Source organism: Rhynchophorus ferrugineus, unplaced genomic scaffold, assembly GCF_030347505.1.
Source record: "Rhynchophorus ferrugineus isolate W39M unplaced genomic scaffold, kcgeb_rfMv2 rfM3, whole genome shotgun sequence".
Classification (NCBI taxonomy): Eukaryota; Metazoa; Arthropoda; class Insecta; order Coleoptera; family Curculionidae; genus Rhynchophorus; species Rhynchophorus ferrugineus.
Genome location: NW_027472582.1, coordinates 63,852,370 through 63,879,518, shown reverse-complemented (window position 1 = coordinate 63,879,518; position 27,149 = coordinate 63,852,370). Strand labels below are relative to the sequence as shown.

The following is a 27,149-nucleotide window of genomic DNA, read 5'->3' as shown; positions in this document are numbered from 1 at the left end:
AGCTATAAGCAGAGATATGTCTTTTGTTATAATGACTGTGTCGTCTGCAGATTCGGCAGATTGCAATATATTATCAGAATGCCTCATCATGTGATACCCTAAATTTTCTTTTGAAAATCTACGACTCCAGCAATTATTAATAGTTAACAATATGATGGCAAAAATGTAGTCATCTTGTGAATTATTTTTAAATGCCATACTTGGTGAAATACTTATCAGACGCTCTGTATTATAGCAGGACGGTATTTTTTTCTTCAAACGCCTTTTCAATAATTGTTTTTACTCTATGGACTTGGTCAATTGTTGAGTGGTTATTTTGAAATCCAAATTCTTTATTTCTATAAGTTCTTTAAAACGTTTAGCAGCAGTTTTTAATAACAGTTTCTTAAATAATTTGGATATCGCAGATAGCAGCGAGATAATCCTGCAGGATCAGATTTATTCTGCCGGTTTGTCAGAGTCTTCCAGATCCTTTTTCAAGAATCGAATCCATAAATTAAACAATTACGGTGTATTAACGTGAAGATAAAAAGCTTGTTGAGCATAGTCTTTGATAAATACAATATAAATATACAAAAGAAAATAAATTGAATTTAAAATCACAAAGAACTTCATTTTCAGGAACACATTTAAGGACATAAACGTTTTTCAATTAATTTTAAAACAGAACGAATACAATAAATCATAAATAAATTAAATCTACATATCACTTTAATAAGACCATCTATATACGACACCATTAATAAGTAATAGCTCGATTGGTAAATTTATAGGTGTATGTTACATATTTCCACGCATCCGATTTCAGCCGTAAAGGCGTGGTTGTTCGGCAGTTTCACTGTTTTTCTGAACTTGACAGCATTCGTACCTGCTTCGATACAAAAATCGCAAGGTCTTTAACCTACGATATCCAGTTAACTTCCTCAACGTCAATGGATCGACTGAATAGTAAATTAATTAGTTCTGTTTTAGCGAGACGTACGTGCACATTAGAAAGGAGCAATATTTTTCTCATATGGAATGAATAACTAACTGTGCTGGAATCAGTTTTGAATCGATAAAATATAATGTCGATCAAGTGAATTTAGATGCGTTTACTGTATCTTTTTACAAAATTAATAATAACATATTGCATCAATAGATCAAGGCTTTAAGGCAACACTAAAACAAGACAAGACAATTCAAGCTCTAAAAAGTTGTTATGAAATAAAATGATGGTTATCGAAACATGTGAAAATTTAGAACTATCGACTGAAAACGACTATCGACTGTTAAGTAATTGACTACTTTTTACTATCGACCAGTATCTATTTTCGTTTCGTTGCACAGCTTTATTGGTAATAAGAGGTAATATTTTTGTCGATTGACTTTTTCGTGTCGATATAACTATCTCGATGTTTGTTCAAGTCTCTTGATTATCAAAAATTCTTTCCAAAGATTTTGAAAACTAAATTTAGATTCGAAAAGTTTCATAAATTGTATTGATTCCAAACGATTTGAAGTTTTTACAGTAGCAGTTGTTAAATTTCGTAAAAGAATATTAACAGTAAAGAGGTGATAGCCATTTTGAATATTTACAACAATTTATTTCCACAGCCATTGAAAGTACTCAAGAAGAAAAATATAAAAAATCAGTAAGAGAAGGAATACATACATCTCCGTCTCACTTATAATTAAAAAAGACCCTAAAAAACTCATGACTTTGAGTAATAAATAATTAACTTTAAAAGAGAGCACCTCTTAATCATATAAAAGGATACCATGATATTTTCACGCTACCAAACTTAGCAAACTCAGAAGAGATAACGGCGGTGTGAGATATATCAAATTAGATGTTAAACAATATTCGCCGTATTGAAGATTTAACATTTCATGCTCAATCATATCACAACTTCTATTATAACCAAAAATCCTGAAGGAGCTTTAACATAATCATTATGCTGGTGTATCTGGGATTGTAATTAACAATGAAGGACATAATTATCAAACTTCTACATACTCTATGTACTGATAATCAACAGAATTTCAATCTGGTACTAGTAAGTAAGCGGATAAAATAAAGCTATTAGTAAAACAGTTGGTAACAAATTACACGGATGTCGAATAAAAAAGCTCTTTCAATATTGATTATTGAACTGATTTCTAGTATTTTTATGCAGAAAAAATGGACGTTAAAACATAATAAGCAATTTGTAAAATCACTTCCGAAATATGGAGATTTCTTCATAGTGCTCACTCAGTCACTCAAAAATCATCACGACCGTGATGGATGCTCAAAAAGAATTGCTTTTAAATAGCTCGGAAAGATTGCTCTTAAGAACGTCATCGGTCATCATAGGTCATACATCTTTAGGCAACCACAAACACCTTAAATATAAACAAATCGTTCAAATAATTCTAAATGTATTTCAAGCTTTAGTTTAGATGTACCATTTCACCGATATTAAAGAGATACAGAAATATTCCAAGAAAATGAAACGTCTCAGTGATATCACACTATTGGTGGACGCTTCAGAGAGATCTTCCAGATATTTCCCTCAAGCCAAAATGTAGCCAAAGGAAAAGGCTTTAATGTATAAGTGTAAAAAACAAAATATTTATGAAGTCCATTCTATTTTACTTTAATGCAATAACTCGTTTGGCATAGTTTACCCAAATTGTTAAGAAACGTGACGTTTTATGACAAAAACGAATAGATGGAAGTATTGCTCCTGATTTATGTCTATCAATACAACAAACGCTAAAGACTTTAACTTACTATTTATTATTACAGTTGTTTAGTAATAACCAGTAGTACAAGAGATTTTAATACAAACTTCCATTACATCAACTTTCACAATAAATCGCTATATTCAAAATTATAATAAACATTTTGTTTTTGCAGTTCACTTTTTCAATTTCTCGAAACTTGTTAAACAAGATAGACGAATTTTACTGAAAAAACGTCCCATTTAGCGATATGACAACCCTATATTTGTCTATAAATATGTATTATTAACAAAATTTATCACGGAATTTACACAACTGCGATAAAATTTGATAAGATACGAAAATTGCATCCAATAGTATTTTCAAAAAAAAAATTGTTCAAATAAATTGGATTTCAAGTGAACGCGTTAAATGAACTAATGTTTATTGGCAATGTTTACGTATCATTTAAATGCTAGATAATATAATGCATACCTTTTACTTTGCAATTCTAATATTTAATCCCATTTTATAACAAACAGTAGTTCGTTGTAATCTAGTGGTTTTATTTTGAACAAATTGTATCTTAAATCAAGACGGTTAAGTAATTTTTTAAATTGTAGCGACCTTGAGGCATGTCGAATTTTACATAGAGGAATAAGGGTTTACAGAATACCCAGAAATATAATCCCAGATGTTGAACATGGGCGGGGTGCCAGCAGCGCCAACTAGAACCCGATAACGAATAGCTGGCAACCCCGAGACGTTTATCTGGGATGTTATTGAAGGGTATTTCCAGTCATTCAGTACTCGAAAATCGTTTGGTTTAGACGTACTACCATCGGCTGCCCAAGCCTGGTCAACAGGTAACACCACTGCCATCCGTTTTATCTATTTTGTATTTTCTACATTTTTTATATTACCAATGTGGCGACCGCCACGACCCTTTAGGCCACCACCAATTCACCATCAACAACTACAAAGGTTGGCAACGCCGGTGGATTGGTACCATGCAGTTCCAGGGTATAAAAGACCATCAGGACGACGTCTCGCTCTCTTTTCTTATCACCGTCCCCCTGTAACAGTACCACTTCCATAGCGCTACCGTACTTCCTTCACCTTAACTTAATATCCTGTCAATTCTCCCATCGACCACATGTATCAATCGTAAGTTAGAATAAACAACTTTGATTCAACCAGTGTTTTTAGTTCCCGTGCAAATTCCTTCCAAAAATAGTAGTGAGTGTTCTGATAAATAATCGCAGCGGCAGCCACACATTTCGACCGATTGACCGACCCGACGAACATTCCTACACCAATAAATAACGGTCACATAGTGTAAACACCACTGTTCATTTCGTTTTACCTCCATTCACCGAAACCCTAAAAAATAATTTAATTGGTTCCACAGTTTAACGAGAAAACATTTTTTCTATTTTAATCCGATTTTTTCCTTATCGTACTTGTATATATTTTTGAAGTGAAAGTTTATCGCTTATTAATAGTAAATAAACCGAGCCTACCGCCAATATCATTAAACCAAACTTTTTAGTACCTTTTTTTGATTGTAATTTAATGATATGAATATTCCTTGACTTCCTCAAGAACATATATTATTAATGATATACACAATTATATAAATTGGCAATAATATATCCTGTCTATTAAACATTATAATTAATATTTTAATACATACTGGATGTTAATTAAGAGACATGATTAATATTTTGATATATTTTATACGATGTTTGACATGAAACTTGAATTTTTAGAATATACTGATATTTAAAACAACCAAGGTCTCGCAAAATGTTAATTAATAATCCCAAATAAAATATTGTGCAAGAAAATGTCTATGATGAAAAACAAAACCAGGCAACCAGTCTTACCGATTTTCCTCTTTTGAATATGAGGTTGAAAACTCCACCGCCGGTTTTATTATGCATCTGCTTCCTCTCCTCCTCTTTTCTCAACGACATTATGTCAGCCGTTGAAAACGCCTGGTTTAGATTCGTTGTTCCCTTGAGGACGACGTAGATTTCGGTGATTTGATAATCGCTGAGTGTTAGTTTGGGATCTAAAATTGTGTCCAAGTTTCCTGAAAAAAAAAGAGAATATTTTTATTAATTTAATTTTATATGTTTTTATTAAACTCATTTAAAATGATATTGAAAAAATTATCGTTCACTTAGATATTTTTTTGTGTCAATTTTTGGAAAGATTCTTTTTCTTTAGATTCTATCGATCTATTTCTTGTAATTTTGAGAAGTTAATTCCTACTGTGATAAGGCCAAATGTCAGAAAAGCTCTCAGAAGGAGTAATATCTGGAGAATACGACGGGTAGTTCCAAAAAATTTTCATCTGTTTTCGCATGAGTCTTTCGCAACTGTATTTCAGGATATTTTTCAATATGTGGCTCAGGCGCATTAGATATAATCGGTGAAAATTCCCTTTGAGTGGTAATTAGCAAATGAAATCGACCAAGAACCAGAAATCATCGATTTATTAAAAAAAATGGATAAAAAGAGATATAAAATTTACCAAATACCTTCCAATAACACATTGTTCATGTATATGAAACTGCATCTATTTCAAATATATAGGAAAGTCAGTGTTAGAAAAATTAATAATATAACTAATAAAAAGGTTAAAGTGTTCCAAGGGAGGGTGTACCACAATGTAGTGTCTTTGAATCAATGTTGTGTTAACTTCCTTAAATATGAAGGAGTAACAATGACCACCTTTTCTGATGATACTGAACCACTTGCCATAAGTAACAATATTGAGATAACTGCGGTGGACTAAGAAACGACGAAAAAAATTGAATGCTACGAAGTCTACATATGTAGATGTCACCTAATATAAATGGACTACCTGTCAGTAATAATTGGTTCTAAAGTAATTCCGTATTTCATGACAGCTAATTACTTGCCAAACTATTACGGATAGAACCTTGTATGAGACTCAAAAACATTGGTGGTTGCTTAAACGAAAATCCGAATTAACACTTCACAATATACTATTATTATATATGCAAATCTTTAAGCCTATGGAGCTATGGTGTGCAATTATGGAGTTGCACAAAGCAATCTAATATTAACATGATTTAAATTTACCAAAACAAAGTTTGTCTCAGTATTGTTAACTCCCTCTGATATATTAGAAATGAAGATATCAACAAAGATCTTTACAGCGAAGCAATTACAGTTAGCGAAGAAATCAATTAAATGGTTTGTGGAAAAACATCAAGATAAATTAGGTAAACTTAAAAACATCGAAATACTACAACTACTCGACAGCACTGGACTTACACGGAGGTTGAAGAGACAAAAACTAATACTAATATAACTAATGATCTAATGAACTAATTGAACTAATATAACTAAATTGTCTGAAAAGCTTTGCCGTATTTTAAAACTATATAGAGTGTGTTAGTGGAAGTACGTCTACCAATGCTAATTAAGTTTAGGTTTTAAGTATTAGATAATTACTAAGATTTGAAAAAACTTAGACAAATAATCCAGTCTCTCAAATAAAAATCTTATATTTCTGATTGTTAAATATTCATTATTCAAATCAACCCCTACGGGCGTACGATAAAGTAATATGCTTGAGCCAATGTTGTACTTGATCTATACAATTGTTAACAGCAAGAAATATCGATACAAGCAAGAAAATAAAACAACTAGAAGTGAATTGTAACTGGCAAATCTACGCTTGTACATTTCTGTAATAAAACTATGGATTACCTTCCAGTGGTAATTAGATTGTGTGAACGTTAGTGAGTTCTAATCATATGTAGAGTACAACAGGTAGAGTATATTCATATATCCATCAAATGCTGTATAAATTTAAATTTTCAAGCCTTAGATCTGGGCCTTGAAGAAAAAGTTAAGAAACAATTACTAGATAGTGAAAATTAGTTGTAACATATGTGCCTTGTGCATTTAAATAAAAATATGTTGTAATTGGCACTAATCTCCTAGTGACATTTTTGTCTAATGAAATCGATGTAAAACTAGCTTCATTCTTGTTATGAAAGCAATAAGTCATAATTAGATACCTAATAGCATCTGTTCTATATTTTGTAAAATGTAACATTTAATTCAAACATTTTATAGTTGGCAAAATGAAAAGAGGCCAAATGTGCAAAAATGAATGTAATAGGAAATAGTAAATTTATTGGTGTTATATGTCTTATTTGGTGTAGTCCTAAGTTTGAAATCATATACATAATTCTTACCGGCTTCAGAGATTTTCAACAATAAATATTCAGTTAAGAAAATAGGAATTATTTTACAGTTGATTGCAGGATTCAGTTTCGGTTAAATATCAACTCAGAAATTTGTGTTCGATATTACTTTAGATATCAACAACGAGTTTTTTTTTAAGATAAATTGTTTTATTTATTAAAACAATACTGGTAATATGAGCTAAAATAGTAAAATAAATCAGATATATTTTAGTTTCTTTTTGATAAAATATACTGATAAAATACTGATTACACAACAAGCATTATTATATTCAATGTTCCTCGTAAGCTTTGAAAGATAAAAACAATAAACATACATAGGAATATTATCTTCCGTGTTTGTAGTCACTATAAACTCATGACGCAAATTTGCACATTATAAAATATTTCGGAATGCTGTTTCGAGTACTACAAAAATATTTAATTAAATACTTTTTAATGGTTAAATGTTTGTCTACATATGACACGTATATGTTGTTGTGTCTAGTTAAAAAGGCATTTGTTACGAAAATAATAAAATACAGTGATAAAGGTATCTATGACGATGGGGTACCAGTAGTCAGGAAGACAAATGGTTCTTACTGTTACGATAGTGGTAACACTAAGAGTTTAGCTTATGACCATAGGCAAGAGCATAAAATCCAACAAAGAAAAATCTTCCTAGTTGTGTCTGTAAGCTTGAATGTCTTTCAGGGTGTTCTCTTAATATTTAGAACTAATGTCAAGAAGTAGGTCCAAATAAAATATAATGAAAAGAAGCGATTTTGTGTTTGTCTTACTTGTGTTAAATTTTTGTGAAGAGATATTTAAATGATAGTATTTACTACCAAATCACAACTTTTAAAACGAAAATGTATGATCAGAATGAAATATATTGAAGTAAAAACTCTATCAAATACTAATTTGAGTCTTTTGCTTTGAATATTAATAAGATCTGTCAGCTGTCTGACGTCTAAAATCGACGAAAAGCTATAGATAGTTGATTCCAACTAACCCTTTTGAGTTGAGAATTGAAAGAAATGACCATTAAACAAATAAAGGCTTAGGACATACAATTCTTAGACATGTTAATTGATATCGTTTTAAAATGGTAAACCTACGACATCCATCTCATTCAAATGATCCGTATATTACTTTTTGTTTGATTTTGACTTATGGCACATTGTTTTATTGGTCAGTCTTTTTAGTGAAGATATCAAAATATGGGTAGAATTTTTTAGGAACTTGTCGTTTTTGTCTTGGATTCATTAAATTTATAAAAATGAAACAGAAATGGTAAAGTTGTGCAGCCTTATTGTTACTAAAGTTATTTTATTTTCTATTATTATTTTACCCAACCTTAATATACTTTTTTACAGCTTTTCAGTTTATGTAGTCCAAATCTGCAGTGTTGCCTTACTATGAAACAATCCTTTTGAAGTGTGTGAAGTAAGACGTTAGAAGATGCTAAATCTAGTTAATAAGCTGTGTTTCTCATTACAAAAAATGAAATATCAAACAGGGCTTAAAATAAAATAGATTCATGATATGAAAACAATTATAATTCTCTTACGGATTACTCAGTCTAATGTCCTCAGATGATGATTAATATCGACTAAATGGGCAACTCCTATGCTTACAAAATATTCTTTTTACTTTTCCTAGGTTAAAAAGCACTTTATGCACACATACAGTCACTTAACGCGCACTACACTTATTTTGTAACTATAACATGTATTAAAAATCACAGCGCAGAATACGTGCTACGAGATAATAATTATATTGTAAGGTTAAATTAAAGTAAAACAAACGATTGTAGTATCTGGCAATTATTTACGACAACTGATAAGCGATTGCCTTAGATTCGCTGTAAGATAAGCGTTTAAAAAGATAGTTGAAATTTTAACTTTTCTTATGTTTACTTATTGTTACTTTTTCTTTACGTGCTCAGTTCATTTCCTTCTGGTATCAAAGTTCTCACTGAAAAACACTTCAAGTGTGTTTATTGTCATTAATATGAAGTTGTTGTGTAGGGATTTATCCTTCAGTGTTGACTTTAGTACAATAGATGCCGATGTACTTTAATACCAGATAAAGAAATTGTAGATTTTGATTGATTAAATGCTTGTATGTTGTTCAATATTAAATTAATAAAACATCTTATATACCTGGAGAACAGGAATTTATGATTATATTTTTTTTGTCATCGAAAGCGTCATTGATTCAGAAAAATATGACGAGACAAGGTGAATTCATTATTGATTGATTTAGATCATTTCATACATCATAGACTGATACATTAACTCCGTTTCTTATAATCGTATCTAATATAATCCATTTTACCTATCAATTAAAAAAAATTACATTCGTAATATCTAAAAATAATATTGAGATAATGTACACTTATTCGCAATTATATTTATGTTACGGTTCAGTTACTACTGTAATTTATTCATTAATTGACACCGGAAATTCTAATAAGCTAGTAGATATTTTAAGAAGTCAAAAAATGCGACAGTTTGTTTACCTGCGTTATATAATAGTTTATGATAGGGGGTTAAAAAATATCGATATTTATTCCTTGAATATTTTTTATTTGGAGTTTCTTGGATCTGTTGTACATTAATATAAAAATTTTGAATAAAATAAAAATACAAATTTAATAATAGCCCGTTCGTTGAACTCGTTAAACTTGTTTATTTTTCGGAAGAGTTGAAGGTCATAGAATGTTTGAGAAGACAGAAAAGTTTTGTATTCATAAATTACAAAAATGTATAAGAACTAATTAATAAAATAAATAAAAAAATAGTAGAATATATGTTTTAGTAAGAATGATATTGATGATGATAATCTTTCCATTTTTTGCAAAGTCTACCGCATAATTTTTTAGTTTTGACAGGTGGTAAAAGACGTATTTGCATGGAAACTTTGGTTATATCAACATTGGGTTATTTGTTCAAAACATTGAAAGAAAAATATCGCTGTAGAATCAGAAAGGCAACAAATAGGTTTTAAAGTAGTTAGAGAGATATTTTCTGACGTTGGCTGGAAAATCTTGCTCCTTCCTAAGTTCTGGCTATCATTTGTTTCCATAAATGTTTTATGTACTATATAAAATAAATACAGAAACACTGAAAACACAGAAATAATCCAAAAAAATAATTTGATAATTGCATTTTAGACTGAGAATATAAACCGTATATTAAAAGCATTAAAGAAAAATATTGGAAAGTAAACTACTGCTTCTATAAACGCTTCTAAAGCTTCTAGCTTCTAAACGGAGTTCGCGTAATAAACACGAGTTTTTGCGTCGATATGTGACAATGGATGAAACATGGCTCCATCATTTCACTCCAGTCCGAGACCAATCGACCGTCATCCGAGTGGACTGGTCACGATGAACCCGCTCCAAAGCTTGGGAAAACACAACAGTTGACTGGGAAGGTTATGGCATCTGTATTTTGGGATGCGCATGGAATAATTTTCATTGACTACCTTGAAAAAGGAAGGATCATCAACAGCGACTATACGTTAGCGACATAGCGTTATTGGACCGTTTGAAGGACGAAATAGATAAAAAACGGCCACATTTGAAGAAAAAGGAAGTGCTGCTTCACAAGTCAGTGAAAACGATGGCAAAATCCAAGAATTGGGCCTCGAAATGCTTCCTCATCCACCGTATTCTCCAGATCTGGCCCCCAGCGACTATTTCCTGTTCTCAGATCTCAAAAAAATGCTCGCTCGGAAGAAGAGGTGATTGCCGAAACTGAGGCCTATTTTGAAGCAAAGGACAAATCGCCATAATCCACTTGAAGGGAATTATGTTGAATAAAAAAAATTAATTTTGCCAAAAAAATGTGTTTTACTATGGTAGGTCGGGGACTTTTCAATTCATCGGTTATATCTATTTCCCCCTTAAATTTAAACATAAGAATTTGTTAAATAAATATAACATATTTCACTAAATTACCTGGATGTTTAAATTCGTATTTAATGGGATCCAAGTTCTTTTCCTCGCATACTTTCCGCATAATGTCCTCCAGCAACACGTTGCGGCTCACCCTCGTTACGTACAGCTGATTTCTTGGAAGGTGCACTTTTAAGCGGAACGTGCTTTCGAACGGCTGATGACCAGGTGCCGTATATTTGGGCGCTGGTAGCGACTTTCCTTTCGGTAGAACCTGTAACGTTTTGTTATGTCGTCGGTGATTGTTTCGTCGCTTGAATGATATCAGATACTTTTACCTTCACGTGTTGGGTATCCAATGCCCCTATCGGCGTGTTCGGTTTGAATGGAAGTACCATGTCGCTGTGTTCGGACGACGGTGCCATTCCTAGAGCCTGGAGGGTGTAGTTGGACAGCTGCAGCTGGTTAGCTACCGTGATTTGCACTAATAGATCCATCATAGGTGTACTAAAATTTAAAAAAGTTCGAGTTTTAGTATATCGACAAAAATTGCTTATTAATAATATTGTAAGTTTACAGTAAAATGCAATTAAATATTTAGCTGATGATAAGGGGAAATCTTGGATTACTTCGTATAGACATTTGATTCTGAGGTCATCGTGTATAATTGGTAATTAGAACTTTGTTTTGGGTATGTTGGATTACTAGTTGGTTTGATGTTTTAGTGCAACCCCATATTTACACCCCGTAGGTCCAAATTGGTTTTATGATTGACTGATAAACCAATCCCTTTGAAATTAAGTCAAGTTGAGAGTATCTTCCGACTCACCAGTATAGTTTTTTGAGTTTGAGTCTGATCTGTTCTAATTTTTGCAAATTAATTTTAGAGGATGTACAACAGATGATGTTAGTGTGTTTTAAACCGCATCGAGTACTTCGTAACCCACTCCATGTTGAAGCCCCACTGACAGGCCCCACCATTCAGTATGGGTCATTTCGTCGAAGTATAAACAAAAATATATTAAGTTCGTTGAAAATGTCTAAATATGTACCGAGTAAATCGTATTTGCGGGACGTATTACTCTTTCATTTCAATACGAAGAAACAGGCGACTCAATGTTATCAAATGGTGTGTAAAGATAATAGCAACCATGCTCCAATGATTTCAACATATGAAAATTGGTTTAGACATTTTAAAATATGTGATTTTGATACCGAAGACAAAGAGCACTTTGGACGGCCAAGAATTTGAAGATGAGTATTTGAGCGCATTACTCGGTGATGATCCGTGTAAAACACAAAAATAATATGCGGGATTGCCGGGTATAATACAAGAAACCATTTCCAATCGGATGAAGATCATAGAATGATCCGAAAATTATTGGATATTTTTTTCCGTAAGAATCGAAGCCAAAAGACATTAAAAATTGTGGTATATGGTGATATGTGATTTTTTATACCGTATTGTAAATGGTGATGGTGGATTCATTATGATAATCAAAAACGAAAAAAAATTTGGAAAAAAAAATCACTTTATGATGCAAGAACATCAACGGCAAAGGCATCGCCCGATGAAGCGTTAAGAAATCATGTTTTGAAGATACGTCATTCGGAATGGAATAAATGCTTTGAAAATTGGTTTAAGCGTATGCAAAATTGTATCGATCATCGTGGCGAGTACTTTGAAAAACAACAAAAATATATTCGCAGCTTAACTATTTGTCTTTTTCCTATTCCCGAAATATAAATAATGACCCTCGTAATTGTAAATATCTTTGTAGGCAACAATGGAAAATCCGACAACGAATAATCATACCAGTCATGTTAATAACCAGGCTGGGTAAGACCGGATGTCTTCCAGGATGGTTTCTAAGTTGGTCATTGGCTAGTCAGTAGGCTTAATGCCGAGGACCATGGTTCGGAGCCACTTTAAACGGTAGGTCCAGTTCAGATGAACCCTCGTTGGTAAAAAGAAGACTTTTATAAGATAAAATATATTAAACAAAAAAAAACTTTAATAATATTGTATTCATATGTATGCTTTTTGTCCAAATTTTTTTATTTTCAAACATTTTCCATTGTTTTTTGGTCCATCCTTGTAAATTTGTGCTTTTATTCATTAAACAAGAAATATCTTATGTACCTTGTAGACGCTTTACTGGAAGAAGTGTTCAATGGGTTCAAAAGAAATTCGCCAGAATATCTCCGCTGTCGCTTGGAATGTTAATTTAAGAGAAGTTGAATTTAGCAATGGGATAATGAAACATTAAATAACATAATTAATTCAGTTGATAATAGACAATATTGTTTATTTGTTTCTTCCATTGTCTTAGTTAATATCTGATTGTGACTGAAAAATATAAAAAAATATTTTGTGTAAAATGATTTCCCTTAAAAAATAGATAACAGTTGTCCCTATTATTGGAGAATCGTTAAAATAACTGTGTTGAAGAAAATAATAAAAGAGAAATAATGTTGAAGAATAAAATCGGTTTCACAACTATAAATGCGTTTTTTGATTTCCGTTTACTAACAAATAACCTAATATCTTGAATATCGATTTATCTCAAACAAATCACACTACACTGTTATTATATCACATAACTGTTTATGTTTAATTTCCTTTTTGAATACAACAATTATAGGACGCTTTTGTAATGATGACTATTACATTTTAACAGCCTATTTTCACTTGATTTACAGTTACGACGAACCAATTAAGGAATAACTTAAATTCTTAGATATAATTATACGTTCCCATTACCGGCAGATTTACACATTTTATTATATAACTGGTTAACTGGAACATAATAATTCTCAAGCATTTCACCAGCTGTGCTGGTAATTAATTGGCTCGCAGACTTATACTAAGATTAAAACCATGTCTTAGACCAAAATCAAGATTGGGTTTTTCTTTGTTTTCTACTAATATGGGAAAGGACGATTATTATATAGAAACCACTGCAATTAGTTTTTGAATAATTTTTAATTAAAAATGTATAATTATATGCAGTAGTGTTAACTAATAAGTTAAAAAAATACAACTAACAGGTCAAGTGAAAAGTCCCCGGGCTGACACAGATGGTATTACTAGAATTAAATCCATATGTTTTTTAGTTAGCCCTAACCCCCAAAAGTTACGTGTATATATTTTAAAGCTGTCGGATCATTGGTTTGCGAATTATAGAATTTTAAGTGAAGCAACTTTTGTCGTTGTGAAAAAAAAAACGGATAAAAAGGAATTTCGTATGTTGATAATATATTGCTTATTGAAAGGAAAAACACAGTTGAAGCAAAAACTTGGCTTGATGCCAAGTTTCCGGATACTGTCCCTGGAAAATCAACTATCAAGGATTGGTATGTTAAGTTTAGATGTGGTGAAATGAGCACCGAAAAAGGTGAACCCAGTGGACGCCCAAAAGAGGTTGTTATCGACGAAAACATTCAAAAAATTCACAAAATGATTTTGAATTACCGTTATTACCGAAATTCAAACTGAATGAAATAGCAGACACTAAAGATATCAACTGAACATGTGCATCATATCATTCACGAATATTTTGGGTCTGACAAAGCTCTGTGCAAAGTAGTGCCGCGCGAGCTCACTTTTGACCAAAAACAACGACGAGCTGATGATTCGGAGCAGTGTTTGAAGATGATCAAGCGTAATAAATCCGAGTTTTTGCATCAATATGCAACAATGGATGAAACATACTCCATCATTTCACTAAGAAGTCCAATCGGCAGTCATCCGAGTGGACTGCACGCGATGAACCCGCCTAAAGCGTGGGAAAACGCAACAGTCGGCTCTCAAGGTTATGGCGTCTGTATTTTGGGATGCGCATGGAATACTTTTCATTGACTATCTTAAAAAAGCAAGGACCATCAATAGCGTCTATTACATAGCGTTATTGGATCGTTCGAAGGACTAATTAGCCGAAAAACGGCCGCATTTGAAAAAAAAGATAGTGCTGCTTTACCTAGACAATGCACCGTGTCATAAGTCAGTGAAAACGATGGCAAAAATCCATGAATTGGGCTTCGAATTGCTTCCTCATCCACCGTATTGTCCAGATCTGCCCCCCAGCGACTATTTCCGGTTCTCAGATCTCAAAAGAATGCTAGCAGGTAAGAAATTTTCGTCGAATGAAGAGGTGATCGCCGATACTGAGGCCTATTTTGAAGCAAAGGGCAAAGGACAATCGTACTACAAAAATGATATCGAAAAGTTGGAGGGTCGCTATAATCAGTGTGTCACCCTTGAAGGGAGTTATATTGAATAAAAAAAAATATTTTGCCAAAAAAATGTGTTTTACTATGGTAGGCCAAGGACTTTTCAATTCACCTGTTACCAGTTTTCACATAAACAGGGGTTGTCTTTTATATTTCAGGATTTGAGACAAAATATATCCTTCAAAACAATCATTAAAAATATTTGAAAGATTGAGGTGCTGCTATATTTATATATGTAACAATGTCAGCCTTTTTAAGTATCAAAAATCGTTACTATTCACCACCAATTATCCTTACTTAAGATAACCAACAAAAGAACGATATTAGGTGTTAAATAAAAACAAAGAACGATATTAGGTGTTAAATAAAAACAAAATACTCTGAGCGTTTACTAGCACGATTAAGCACGAATAATTTTAAAAGTATCATAAACAACTTAAATAACAGACCTCTTAACTGAATTTTGTTATATAATTAGGATAAATTGCCTAATCTTTAATTAATTACCTTCTTTCAACGGACATTTTTTTAGTTCGTCCATTGGGCAGATGTACTGTCAGATCCATGGCGCCTGCCAACATATCTGGTGGGGTATCCTCAGTGATCTGCATCATAGTAACTGTTCCAGCCCTTGATCTGAAATTAGTAAATAAAACTTAGGAATAAACTATGATATATTGTGTTCATACATATGAATACGTATATTTATATTTATGAATTAATCTATAGAATCAAACGAACTGTTTTTAGAAGGATACTTTGTTCATTGTTTTGTATTTATCTTATCAAAGGGTTTAATTTAGTAACAAAATATAGGAAATACATATATTTATTGATATTAAATAATGAAAATATTATATTTTGTATAGAGTTTTAAAAATATTTAATAGATAATTTTGGTTTCTAGACAAGAAATTTTGTTCAAGAATTTTTGAATAATTTTACTTCTTCCAGTTATGTGCCTAATTATTTCTTTTATATCGTCTGCATCAAGGTATTATTTTTAACATATTAAAATCGATATATGTTTATTACTTCCATGCATTTGAGTAGTCCTAATCTCAATAGAAATAGTGAGATTCGTTCGAAAATTTAACTTTTGACTTCAAATTTTGTAAATACTTATGAATCGAAAAGTTTTGCAACGTCTATTCAAGATCTTAAAATCATTTTTCATTTTCAATTGTTTTAATATTATGAATAGAAAAACATATATCGGAAATATCCAAAATTGTTATCTCTACCACTCAAGTATCTAATTATTTATTATCATTTTTCAATATCACAATGAATATTGAAAGTGGTATTTACAATTTATGTATAATGAGGTCATTAATATATTTAAATTGGGAACCAGACGCAATGAGATAATTTCTACTTTAGTTGAAGATGAAAAATGGAAACAAGGGAAGATTAATGGCCAGAAAAGAGTAAAACTGACTGAAAAACTGAGGAAAAAAATAACATTAATTATAGATTTCGAAAACACCACATTGTAACTTTAACCGTACTTCAACCTCATTCATCCAGAAATATACATATATACAGTGATAATTAGCGTTGGGAACTATCGACTGAAAACAGTCGAAACAGTCGATAGTCAAAAAACTAGCGACTGGAAATAGTAATTACTGTTTTCAGTCAAATGCACGGTTTGTTTTTTCAATTCGTGATGTCAGACGAAGATGTACGATCCTTTCCTGTATAAATTGTGAGAGGAAATGAATGGAGATAATTGCTTGGGCCAACAGTCGATAGTAAAAAGTAGTAAAATCAGTCGAACCAAGATTAGCGATTAAAACAGTCGATAATAAAAAGTAGTCAAATATTAAACAGTCGATAGTCGAATTCAGTCGATAGTTCCCAGTACTAGTAATAATCATAAGGGACGAAAGTTTATCTAATAGTTCTTGACTTTATATACTACATTTATATATTATGTTTGGGTTGTTGGTAAGATGGATTATACAAAAAATTCGATTACGTAATATCGTATTTGGAACATTACCTTATACAAATTACATCTTGAACACTCAAAACATTCATGTTGTTCAAGGGCTCGCAAAAGACTATTATTTTGTCTTAGTATTTCAATCTTATGAAACTTTTTGTTTGGCAACAATAAAATTCTTTAAATTCATAAATATAAAAGAAAACTTTCGAATCTGATGCCTGTTGATTAATTATTGGGGTCGCTTAATATTATCTTTACTACCTAGTTAATGGAGTGGCAATTTGTTAAACTAATAGAACATAATAACCTTAAACATAACATTCATGAGATTTGTCAAGTGATATAACAATATGCAAGACCGAGATAGCTAAATTGAATATAAATTAACCTACATTATTGCATGTACGTGAGTGTTTATTATGTAGATGGAGCACAAAACAATAATTCTTATAAATTAACACAGTAAACATAACTTTCTTGATAAAATCGTTTAAAGAATATATTACTGATTAGAGTGACAGAAACTTCTAACAAATATTTGTATTAATATAGTAATTTAAAAAACATTTTAATGAGATTAGGGTCGCCAATTGGTCTGTTATTTTATATCATTCCAAGTGTCGTATTCTATATTAATCGTTTCTTCGTCGTTCTGTTAAGATTAAAACGTTATTGGCACCATTTCATGAAAATATTGAAAACTAAGTCCCACCACTGAATCAATACGAGAAACTAAGGAATGCTGTTAATGAATTGAAATTAAACAATGACAAGAGTTGGTATCAATTTTATTTTGGAAATCAAAAGGTATTCCCTTTTAACTCGCCTTCAAACTAGTAAAACTCTTATTGTCGTACCATATTGTACATTTTTGAAACAGCTGAATGCAAACATTCTTAAGGAATATTGTTTTTATCTCGTACAGCTCAAACAACATCACATCAATGTATCTGAAATTATCTATAGCTATTTTCATATCTCAAAAAATGTAGGTGTAGGAAAAGTTTTTTCAGGTTTTCATTTCAGAGATGGTTTCCATATAATGGAAGATAGCATAAATATACCGAAGTTTATATTTTCAAAGAGACCAGTTGATACTAGATAAAGTAATATTGTAAATAGATAAATAGGTTTAGGTAGGTATTAAGTTAAATTCTGTGTATATAGTAGAATATAAAATATGTGTAGAAGATTGTAGGTTAAATAAGTGTTTGTTTATTTTTATTTAGGTTTTACGATTATTATGTACATATTTGATTATTTTTAAATGTTTAGTGAGTCGGTTGAATTTTTTGTTGAAAATATTTTATAATGCTGCATTTTTAAAACAAAAAACGTATTCAATAACACAATATATAGTTGCTGTATCTCTTTTAATATATATCGTGTATAGTTTGTATTTAATTCTATTTTAAAGGTAATTTTTCAGGGTCGAATGACTAGAAAGAGAGGTGGAACATACGAAATAGAAGAGTGCCAATCAGTGATCATCGCAAGTCAGGAGCAAAGATAAAGAAATATGAATAAGGCTCATAGATTATTATTGAATAGTATTTTTTGGAAATGTGAAGCTGTGTAATTATCAGAAATTAGTATGTTATTGTTTTTTCGCTGAATTTTATTTGTATTTTAAAGTTTCTTTTAGACGCGATGGTTTATCTGGACTGGATCTACAGTTTAACTTGGGCTCTGAACTACGGTCCTCGGCATTAAGCCTACCGACTGGCGAGTGACCAACTTAGAAATCATCCCAAAAGACATCCGGCCTTAGCCAGCCTGGTTACTGGCGTGATTGGAATCATTTTCCTTGTGGGATTTTGCACTCTCGCCTAAGGACAATCACAAAAGTCAAACTATTACAAATATAAATTTAGGACCATGCCCCAGCAGGATTCAAACCCGCGACTATCCTAATAGTAGGAGGAACGTTCTGTCATCTTTACCATTGCGCAAATCAAGCTGGCTTCCGCTGAACTGAAGAAACTATTGTCATCCTAACTAGTTGTTCGACTACCAGGCCCAAAAATATTAGTAATTATTATAAAATCGTGCACAGTAATTCAACACTGAAAACAAAAAAAATCAAGATCTAAATACTTCTTTATTATTACTATTATTATCGCTCATTACATAAAACATTGATTAAATCGAACTTCTCCCTTTATTCAATATCGGTTAATGATAGTTCATGGAGTTTAATTTCGAATTTTACCATATCATTAAGCGAGGAACGATAGCGGAAAAAGTATCATCTGTTGCGTAAATTCATAAAATAACTGGTAATTGCTTTATTGTTGTATGTAATAGGTTTCGGTAATGGCAAACTTTGTTTGAATAACAAAAGGTGCTTTGAGTACAAATAATTTGCCAGAACGAATATGAGTAATTGAACGTGTTCCACACAATAACAAAAATCTTTAAAAATCTTATTGTAAATGTCAGTTGTTTTGAAGAATTGTTTTCATTGTATCAAATAGATATATCTAAAATTGGTTTCTTGGATATGCCATTTATCTTGGGCTCTACTTGTATAAGATATATGTAGCTAATTTCTAGTTAGCTATTCTTGTAATGCAGTATAAATACTGCATTATTCGGTTATTCGGAAATTTTTGTATATATGTATATTCAGATCCTTTTTTTGGAAGAATTACTTCCCCCAAACAGAGGATGTTATCTTGGTATGCATTTATATCGACCTAAGCTAGAAGAAGCACATACTCGCTAAACGAAAATAATTTGGACTTAAACTATATCAAATATTAATGCTCAAGGGGCGCAAATCCAAGTTATTATTATATAACTATGTATTGCTGTATGAGTCTATGGTTATATGGAATCCAACTATGGGGTACCGTTAGCAAACCTATTCAACGGTTCCAAAATAAAGCATGTTCCTCTACAACCTATAACGAGTGTAACTCAAACGTGTTTGTGCGAACTACTTCGAAAGAGTGCCAGTGCGTCCCAATGTACTCGCTAGTCAGTTAAATATGCGACGTGATAGTGAAGTGCGTTGACTAAAACGTTTAACACCATCTGATCTGATTAATTGATATATATATGTATATATATATATATATATATATATATATATATATATATATATATATATACTTTAGAATAAGCTTTAGAAAAACACTAATTAATTAATATAGTATTTTATACAGGAGTTCACTTAATGAAGTGATTTTCTACATGCTATGCATATATATAATATACCCATAAAAAATAGTTATTGACTAAGACTAAATAAACAAAAAGTAAGTTTACTTTCACATCTTCAGTGCAATGATATTTGGAACCATTGGAGCGAATCTGTTGTACTTAAGTTAGTAGTAAAACAGACATGACCTACCTGTAGTACCAGTCATTACTACAACTTCTATATTGAATATAATTGAGTATAGAATATAGAATGATGTTCTTTTAGAGAATAACTTTAAAATGGAATGAAATACAAGTAAACTATATATATATATATATATATATATATATATATATATATATATATATATATATATATATATATATATATATATATATATATAAAGAATTAATTTTGTTATAAATATAATCAATGAATAAAATTGTATTTTTATATAAAAATCTGGCTTATGGATCTAATTCAGTTTAGAGGTTTTATATGACTTTTTGCAAATGTGTTTCACAGAAAATAGTCTAAAGGGGTTAAATCGCATGATATAAGACGAGCAGATATTGCGTTTAATAAATCGATTGTGACATTCGGTTAATTTCAAGCGCTGCTTAGACTTGAAGAAGTTATATATAAAATAATTGTATGTAATATTGTATCTCATATTATACTCAATGTTTGATGCTATAAACTAATATTGATGCAGGTTAAATCCTCTATTAGCAATCATATATTAAAAACGTGCTCTTTCAGGTTGCAGTAACTTCTCCATCATTAAATTCCGTATTTCGACTTTTGATTGGTTACTTGACTTCCATAATTAACGTAATGATGTTTGAATATTTACAACATCAAGAATGGCTGTATTTTCTGGTAATGAGTATGGAGGCCAAATGCGGAGTAATGTTGTAAAATTAATTAACTTAGTATATTGGAATTTGGGCAGAAGATTACAGGGCAAACGGCCACCAAAAATGTAGGAAACTCTTGAAACCATTTCGTTCTGCCTATCCTATAGAAATTTTGGTAAAAAAAGAAAAATATCAGTTCATAAAATGCAAACTAGACGAAGGAACATTGAACACCGTTAATAGCTCACCACAGCAATAATTTAACTGAAATTAACACTTATAATAGTAGTTATAGTTTTATAGAAAAATCAATAAATGACTTATCATATATAATATGTATTAATAAAAACAGAAATAAAATGGTAGAAGCCTATATAAACGTATAAGAAAACAAAATAGGATCATAAAAATATTAGAAATGATGCGGTTGTACCCAATTCAGTTTACTAATTATGCTCTACTTTTGCCACCCATAAATATTAAATGTTTTCTCTTTTGTTTCACACGTTGTTTTCTTTTCTTCTAACGATACCTACTATTAAATTACAGGCTTTGGCTTTATTGAGCATAACATCCATTGTATAAGTTCTTTAGATTACTAAATTTGATGTTCATTTAACGCAGATCTATCATGATTTCATTTTCAACATAAATTATTTTGGTAAATATATTTAAAAAAAGGAAAAGATTCATCTGAAAGCCTTAATGAAAAAAGAAATATGTTTTAACAAAACATGTTTAAAACACTTTTTAAGGTGTTATCCGCAGATAGCAACAGTCATAAATTAAAAATAATGAACACACATTAAAATTATTAAATGAAACTAGTTTTTTCTTAGCAGACAGCATATGAAGAACTGTTTAGGTGAAACTAAATTCGATGATATATAAATAGGAAAGGAAACATAACCTATAAAAAAATTGGTTGTCTTAACTAATGGTATCCGCTTCCTAACTGATTGAGAGCACAATAAATTATGGCAGGTAAGTCTTGTAGTATTCTCTTATTAACGATCTTAAACTATATAATTTATACGATAAAATTAAATTAAGAAAATCTTCTCGTTATATTGAAATCTTAGTTTGCTCTATTTGATTTTCTTATGTATTCGGCTATCCTATTAACGATGAAATAATGTTTTTATTATTTATTCTGTGTGTTTTATCTAGTATTACAGCCTCATAACAAACCTTAATAAAATGCCTACCTTGAAGGAAGCACATAATACATCGATTGAAAAGTTCCGAACGCAACAAAGAGAACGCGAATTTTTTTGTTTAAGATTGGCTTTATTCATCAAGGTAATCTCCATCAAGAGCTACCAATCGTTCCAGTGCTTGTCTAACTCAAAACCACTTTTGTAAAACGATTTATCTTTTGCCTCAAAATAGCCTGTCACCAGTTGCTGTCCACTCAGATGATGATCGTTTTGATTCCGGAGTGATGGATCCATTTTTCATCCATTGTCACATATCGAATAAATTCCGGATGTTTACGTTTAATGTTGGCCAAACACAGCTCAGAATCATCAAGTTGGCTTTAATGTTTTAAGTTCTGTAAGTTAGCTTCATTCAAGTTTATTATTCATTATTGACCACATTGAATGCATAATAATCCTATGAATATCTTCGTCTACATCAAACTTTTTTATGAATTCTAAAGTATGTTGAACTTGGAATCGACACCATCACTCTATTACTGCAGCACTGCAAAGACCGTCTTGTCGCTCTGACCACTGTGCTACCAACCTTTCTAAAATTAGAGAAGGATTAGAAAATACATTACTTCTTCTCTTAATCTGCTTCTATATAAATCTTCAATTACTGCAACTAAACTATAAAATTAAAGCCAAATTTTTTAATTGTAAAACATAAATTAATAAGCGCTTAAATTTTAGTTACTATTATTTGTCTAACTTGCAATAAAATACGAATAAAACAATGTTTGATGTTCAAATTCTCAAACAATAACCATTGTTACTCATTGTTTTTATAAATTACTAACAGTTGTTTGTTTAATTCATTCAAGCCTATTATTAGCATTAAATGTAGATTAATGAGAGAGAAAAAATACGTTTTAATTTCATTTTCTCGATTAAATACAAAAACCACGCTCACGACTATAAGTAGTACCGTGAACCGAACTACAAACATGTCCAATTAGTTGAAATTTAATATTAATGTTTTCCCCTTACATTCATAGAGGACAAGAAACATAAAAGAAACCGATAATTTAACTACGAATCATTCAGATAGATCGTGAATATTACCTTGATACTTGAGTTTTTGTCCAATTAAATCAGTAAGCTTGTTATGCGAGATCTCAAGAAGTGGACAATCAAACGTAATTGCTTGTAGATCAATTTGGATATTGATAATTACAAAGTGGGATGAACTAATTTATATGAGCGATAAAAATGGATATTTGCATATAAATTATTTTAAAAAACGTAAAAATCGTATTAATAATCGTACTTTATATACTTCAATATAATTAACATTCTCGTTAATTAGGCGTACCTGGGAGTGATTTTTATTATGTGCTGCATATACATATCGTTAAAACTGACATACATATAACCATTAATTATTTGTTGATCTATATAGACGTATTGCAGAGCGTTGTAAACATTTTACAAGTATAGGAGTTTCAAGCATTTTGTTTAAATTCTAACAATTCATGGATTTTTGCCATCGTTTTCACTGACTTGTGACACGGTGCATTATCTTGGTGAACCAGCATTTTTTTTCTTCTAATGCGGTCGTTTTCGGCGATTTCGTACTTCAAATGGCCCATTAACGAAAATTATTCCGTGCGCATCCCAAAATACAGACGCCATAAACTTGCCAGCCGACTGTTGCGTTTTCCCACGCGTTGGAGCGAGTTCATCGTGTGCAGTCCACTCAGATGACTGTAGGTTGGACTTCGGAGTGAAATGATGGAGCTATGTTTCATCCACTATCATATATCGACGCAAAAACTCGGGTTTATTACGCTTGATCATCTTCAAACATTGCTCCGAATCATCAATATTACTTGAATAATATGAATTGATATCTTTAGAATGTCTGCTATTTCATTCAATTTCAATATACAGTCATTCAAAATCATTTTGAGTATTTTTTTAATGCCTTCGTCGGTAACAACCTCTTTTGGGCGTCTACTGCGTTCACCGTATTCGCTACTCATTTCACCACATCTAAACTTTGCATACCAATACTTGATGGTTGATTGTCCTGAGGCAGTGTCCGGAAGCTCGGCATCAAGACAAGATTTTGCTTCAACTATATTTTTTCCCGTCAAAAAGTAGTATCTCATCAACACGCGAAATTCCTTTTTGTTTTTATAATAACAAAAGTTAATTCACTCAAAATGCAATAATTTACAAACTAATGATCCGACAGCTGTGAAATTTATACACGCATCTTTTGAGGGTTAGGGCTAACTAAAAACATATGGATTTAATTCCAGTAGCGCCATCCATGTGTCAGGCCGGGACTTTTGAATTGACCTGTTAATCTGCCAATAACTATGAAATAAGGTTATTAAATCACAGCAACTTGGGAGCCATACAGCCGATACGCAGGAAATCCCAAGACAGAAGCGAACAAAACCCCACGAACTTGAATAGTGTATAGTGATAGTTTGAACTTTAGCTTATGTAGTTTTATTTTATTTTTATTTTGGGAAATATATGTGTACTTTTCCCGTATTCGCGTTGCTTGTCTATTGACGCAACACAAGTATAACAAAACAATAATAATAATTTATAAATTAAGATTGTATTAAGCATATGTAACATAATGTATGATACAATTAATCAAAATAAAATATTTTTTTAACAATTTGCATTAAAATGTCTCTCTAGTTATCTGTCGTTATATTATATAAATAATTATATGGATAATTTAAATATTTTATAATGTCGAATATTACCTTGATATAACATTTTTTACCAACAGCTACCTTCGCTAGCTTAGCTATCGACTCAGCTACCGGACAAGAGCCTGGCATAATTACCTTTATATCAAAGTAGACTCTGATAATTACCAAATGGTATACACCAGTTTAAATGTCTAATATAAATCTGAATGACAAAAAATCGGCGAATTTGCATATATATAGTAAAAAAACTTAATTGATGTAAATAGTATTTATGTTCTATTAAAATCGACCGGTTTTTATTCCTGAATATCATTGACATACCTGTTAGTGAAACTCGTTGAAAAGTCGCAGTAGATCTTTAGTGAAATAAAGAAGCCCTTCAGGCTATGATTAAATATTAAAATTTAATATATTTTTATAGTTTATACATATACGTCCTTATGGAATTATAATGTCAAATAATAAAAGTTGTTACCGTATTCTATCGAACGATTTTTTCAATAATTATTTCCTTAAACTGAAAAAAAAATGATATGACAAGCACTTAATTTCTTTATCCAATCATATTTATTTAATGTTAAATATATTCAAATCAAACCAAAAATAATACTAGCAATGATTCTTTCTTGTTTAAATTCTTAGTTATTTAACAAACTATTTTCTGTACGTGACCTGCATACCTTATACTTAATGACTACCTGACATCAAAATATTTCATCGGTGACAGAAACACCTCTATTTGTTTTACACCGAGACAGGTATACTCCATAAATAATCCGATTGTAAATAGTAGTTTGTGACCTCTAAAGTCCACAAAGCAAAAAAAAGTAACAGTTCGCGTGAGTAGAAATTAACGGAATTAACATAACAAAAAAAAATTAATACAATGAGATTTAAGTTATTCGCATCGATGATAATCGAATTTCTTCACGATACTGTCGAATTGCATAACGAGCAAGAAATTCCAAAATATACTGAGTGGTAATCAAGCGGCGGTTCTTTTTATTGATGCCGCTAGCATAATGGGATTGTCAGGGTGAAATAACAGTTGATAGTTTATCCTCATAGTTATAAAAAAATAATTAAGTTGTTTTTGAATAATTTGGTGCTAATTTGATGCCTCAAATTTTACAATTTTATTATACAAGAACATATATTTTAGATATATTCCCAAATAAGCAGTAGTAGGCTTTGAAAGTGAAGGAAACTCTTAACCCGCACGGCTACCTGCTGGGTTTGTTTATATATTTTGTGTCACCGATTTGGCGGCTTCTAGGATGCTTGATTTTGATGTTTTCGTCTTAGTGGAATATATTTATTTGTAGCGTATATTACACAAAAGTATAAGGCCTAACATTTTTAGGCCAGGTGCTTCCATTTTCCGTTCCGTTTAAGCAGGCTAAATTTTTGTTACAGGCAAAACAATTGATTAATATGTAGACACTCTTTCAGGGTTAGTAAACCATTATGTTTCTATATGTATTAAAAATAAAAATACATGGCATTCTTCTTTTCTTTAATGATTTGAGTGTCATTTACACACGTGCAGTTAATTGTTTCTTACAATTATTTAATTAAATTGTCCGTGTTTGTCTTTACGGACAGTCCAACAATATTTCACTACTTATTAAATGCTTTATAATCATTTTTTTTATTTTAAAAAATGAAATTACTCTAAATATCGACGCCTTAGTATGTTAGTCAAGCCATGCTAGTTCGAACTGAACAAGTTGTAATCAGGAGGCACTATGCAGGAGGCACTCAGGGTACTGACTACGCAGAACTTTTGAACCGATTTCCATTTAAGCTGCAACAGTGTATTATTATTGTTCAAACAACTTTTGCAACGTATGGCTGTGCATTCTCATGCGAAGGGGAATAGTTGGGGTATATAACCCTTTACTGTTAGTATGTTTTGACACAATACGTCACTCAATTTGTTCAATGGATGTTGATTGACATCGGTAGTTAGAGTTCATTCATCAACTATCAAGCTGCATGAACAATCTTTAATCTGACAATTTAATCACAACTTTTAAATATTTGAAATTAAAACCATCTTTTGGGATATGACGGTGTATCATTATGATAAGTCCCTAAAATTTTTTTAAAATCTTCAGCAGTGGACTTCCTTAAATTAAACAATAAAAATAATGAATACAGAAGATCTTAGGGTTGGGAACTATCGACTGAAAACGACTATCGACTATCGTTTTAGTCGTTAATTTCCGTCTTACTAGT

General features: G+C 31.2%; 1 protein-coding gene across 10 annotated transcripts in view; it reads right to left on the bottom strand.

The window, feature by feature from the left end:
* The window catches only part of LOC143192952 (uncharacterized), a 277,241-nt gene that overhangs the window by 25,714 nt on the left and 224,378 nt on the right, over positions 1–27,149 (bottom strand). For 8 of the 10 annotated variants that reach the window (XM_076398808.1, XM_076398807.1, XM_076398814.1 and 5 more), the window contains exons 2-5: positions 15,568–15,696; positions 11,166–11,334; positions 10,891–11,101; positions 4,578–4,786 (exon numbers count right to left, since the gene is read on the bottom strand). In XM_076398808.1, the coding sequence (XP_076254923.1) occupies positions 4,578–4,786; positions 10,891–11,101; positions 11,166–11,334; positions 15,568–15,696 (718 nt within the window). Of the gene's footprint in view, positions 1–4,577; positions 4,787–8,493; positions 8,683–10,890; positions 11,102–11,165; positions 11,335–15,567; positions 15,697–27,149 lie in introns of those variants that run through there. The other 2 variants (XM_076398813.1, XM_076398811.1) reach the window with 2 other exon arrangements.